The 2,465-nt window shown below is 55.8% G+C and overlaps 1 protein-coding gene across 1 annotated transcript; it reads left to right on the top strand.

Annotated features, from left to right (window-relative positions):
- The first annotated feature begins 502 nt into the window (after positions 1 to 502).
- On the top strand, positions 503 to 2,453 carry LOC104997252 (cathelicidin-7). Its single transcript, XM_010851923.1, has 4 exons — positions 503 to 715; positions 1,336 to 1,443; positions 1,596 to 1,667; positions 2,269 to 2,453. The coding sequence occupies exons 1-4, from the start codon at positions 515 to 517 to the stop codon at positions 2,392 to 2,394; spliced, it is 507 nt and encodes a 168-aa protein (XP_010850225.1). The 5' UTR covers positions 503 to 514; the 3' UTR covers positions 2,395 to 2,453.
- Positions 2,454 to 2,465: the final 12 nt, after the last annotated feature.

The following is a 2,465-nucleotide window of genomic DNA, read 5'->3' as shown; positions in this document are numbered from 1 at the left end:
TATGGGCTTTGTGTCTGCCTAGGGACTAGCTGTGTGTGTAAGTCTTAAGTTGTGAGTAGTACTGTCAAGCATCATTAAATGACTCCCTATTGGGTTCTAGGCAGTACTGAGAGCTGAAGGTTGAGTGCACAATACACTTCTTTATCCTGAATCCTGAGAGACCATAGAGGGGAAGCCGAGGAGATGTAGACAGTGCCTGGCCCTTCCGTCTCCTGGAATACTCAATCCTCTTGGGCAAGCCTGCCTGTGACACTTCCCATGGACCACAGCAGGGCCCAAGACATTGTCAGGGAGATGGAGAAACCATTTCTTCACCTTGCACAGGGGCCTCCCTGCCTACTACCCAGCAATCCCATGAAGCAACAGCAGGGGCTGAGGCAAGTCCACTTCACACCCTGGGAGGAAGGCAGGGATGGGGCGGGTCAGGAAGAGTCCTGGTTGAGCCTTTGCATCAGGGCCCAGGCTGAGCATAAAAGGAGGGCCCCTCAGGCTGAGAGGAGGCAGTTTAGGGACCATGGAGACCCAGAGGGCCAGCTTCTCCCTGGGACGGTCGTCACTGTGGCTACTGCTGCTGGGACTAGTGGTGCCCTCGGCCAGCGCCCAGGACCTCAGCTACAGGGAGGCCGTGCTTCGTGCTGTGGATCAGTTCAATGAGAGGTCCTCAGAAGCTAATCTCTACCGCCTCCTGGAGCTAGACCCGCCTCCCGAGCAGGATGTGAGTTGGGGAGGGGGCTGGGAAGGGGATCTGTCTCCTGACATCCTCGGCACTGTTGCCCTCTTCATTAAGGCTGGTTCTCTTGTCAGGAAGGCACTTTTCCCACTACGTGGGTTCCCACCTCTTCTAGGAAACCCTCCCAGACCTGGGTCATCTCCCAGCACCAGGCTTCCTGTCTTAGCATCTCTGCTGTGGGAACAGGCACCCTGCACACCTGGCTCAGGCTCCCTGGACTTCTGGGAGCTCCAGGGATGGAGGGGGTCACTGAGGTGACTTCTCTGCTAAAGTCCCCCCTGAACCTTGGTGTCTCTCTGCCAGGGGGAGCTCCGTCAGCCTGGAAGTTCCAGTGACAAGGGCTCTCCCTGCAGGCGGCCCTGACCTCCCTCAGCCCCTCTGAGGTGAGGCGCTGCCATCAGCGCCGCTGTGAGGGCTGCTCCTGCTCTCTGTGTGTCCATGAGGCCGGGCACGGGCTCTGTCCCCTCCCCTGTGCTCCCAGCACCAAACCCAGGGCCGGACACACAGGGGGCTGGAGAGGCTGCCGTCCGGGTTGGGGGCAGGGAGACAGATCAGAGAAGGAAACATAAGCCGAGCCCAGTCCCCCCACTTTGATCCTTGACCAGGTGGAGCACCCGGGAGCTCGAAAGCCTGTGAGCTTCACAGTGAAGGAGACCGTGTGCCCCAGGACGACCCCGCAGCCCCCAGAGCAGTGTGACTTCAAGGAGAATGGGGTGAGCCTGGGGGCTGAAGGAGCAGGAAAATGCTTCTCAGGGAGCTGAACAGGGGGCTTCTGGGAAAGAATTGCAGTCCCTGGGGTGAGGTGGGGTGTGGCTGGGAGATATTGCCTGGAGTTTCTAGTTTGACTTCAAGCCTTCTTTTCCAGCTGGTGAAACAGTGTGTGGGGACAGTCACCCAGTACTGGATCAGGGGTGATTTCGACATCACTTGTAATAATGTAAGTGGCCCCTTTTGTACTGTGAGGACTGCTAGAGGGGTGGGTTGTGGAATTTCCTTTGGCCCAATGACCCACTGCCCCATCCAGGGCAGAGAAAGGTTCTCCTACCCTGGCCTCTCCCTCCCCCGAGCCCCAGGTCTCCAGTCCTGGCTCTGTGTCCCTTAGAGCAGTGGTTCCCTACTGGGGTCCCCAACTGGGAACTGACATAGAGGCAGATTCTCAGCCCCACTCAGATCTCCTGAATCAGACTCCTGGATGGGGGGCAGCCTTTGTATTTTCACAAAGCCTCCAGGGGCTTCTTTCGATGCTGAAGTTTGAAACTCATTGACTCAAATCATGAGCTCTCAACTCCTGGTTCCCTTCCAGCTTTGTTGGGATGGGCTTGTGACCCTGGGAAGCCCCCTGTCACCTAAGGGACTTTGGTTTGCTTATCTATCTGTGGTGTGTTGATTTAACCACAGGCTCCAAACATCATATAGGAGGTAAACTGGGGCTCCAAGCTTCCTGATGTGGCCCAGGAATCGGAGTGTTCAAGTGGCAAGGGGTCTGGTTTTAATGCTGAGCCAATACCCCAAAGCAACTATTTCCTCCTGGTTCACAGATTCAGAGTGCGGGGCTATTCCGCCGGCTGAGGGACTCAATCTGGAGAGGTCAGCAGAAAATCCTCGAAAAAGCAAGGAGAATTGGTGAGAGAATCAAAGATATCTTCAGGGGATACAGTCCTTAGGATCAGGTTATCCTGGCTCAGATTTCTGAACTCTGAAAAATAAATTCTTCTAAAAACAACTTCATCAACAT

The sequence above is a fragment of the Bison bison genome, unplaced genomic scaffold (genome assembly GCF_000754665.1).
Source record: "Bison bison bison isolate TAMUID 2011002044 unplaced genomic scaffold, Bison_UMD1.0 scf7180017864304, whole genome shotgun sequence".
Classification (NCBI taxonomy): domain Eukaryota; kingdom Metazoa; phylum Chordata; class Mammalia; order Artiodactyla; family Bovidae; genus Bison; species Bison bison.
This window is presented reverse-complemented; position numbering and strand designations above follow the sequence as displayed.

Coding starts and splice junctions, on each gene's coding strand:
- LOC104997252 (XM_010851923.1), top strand. CDS start 515: ATGGAGACCCAGAGGGCCAGCTTCTCCCTGGGACGGTCGTCACTGTGG. Junction 1,444..1,595: donor GTGACTTCAAGGAGAATGGG/GTGAGCCTGGGG, acceptor CTTCTTTTCCAG/CTGGTGAAACAGTGTGTGGG. Junction 1,668..2,268: donor TCGACATCACTTGTAATAAT/GTAAGTGGCCCC, acceptor CCTGGTTCACAG/ATTCAGAGTGCGGGGCTATT.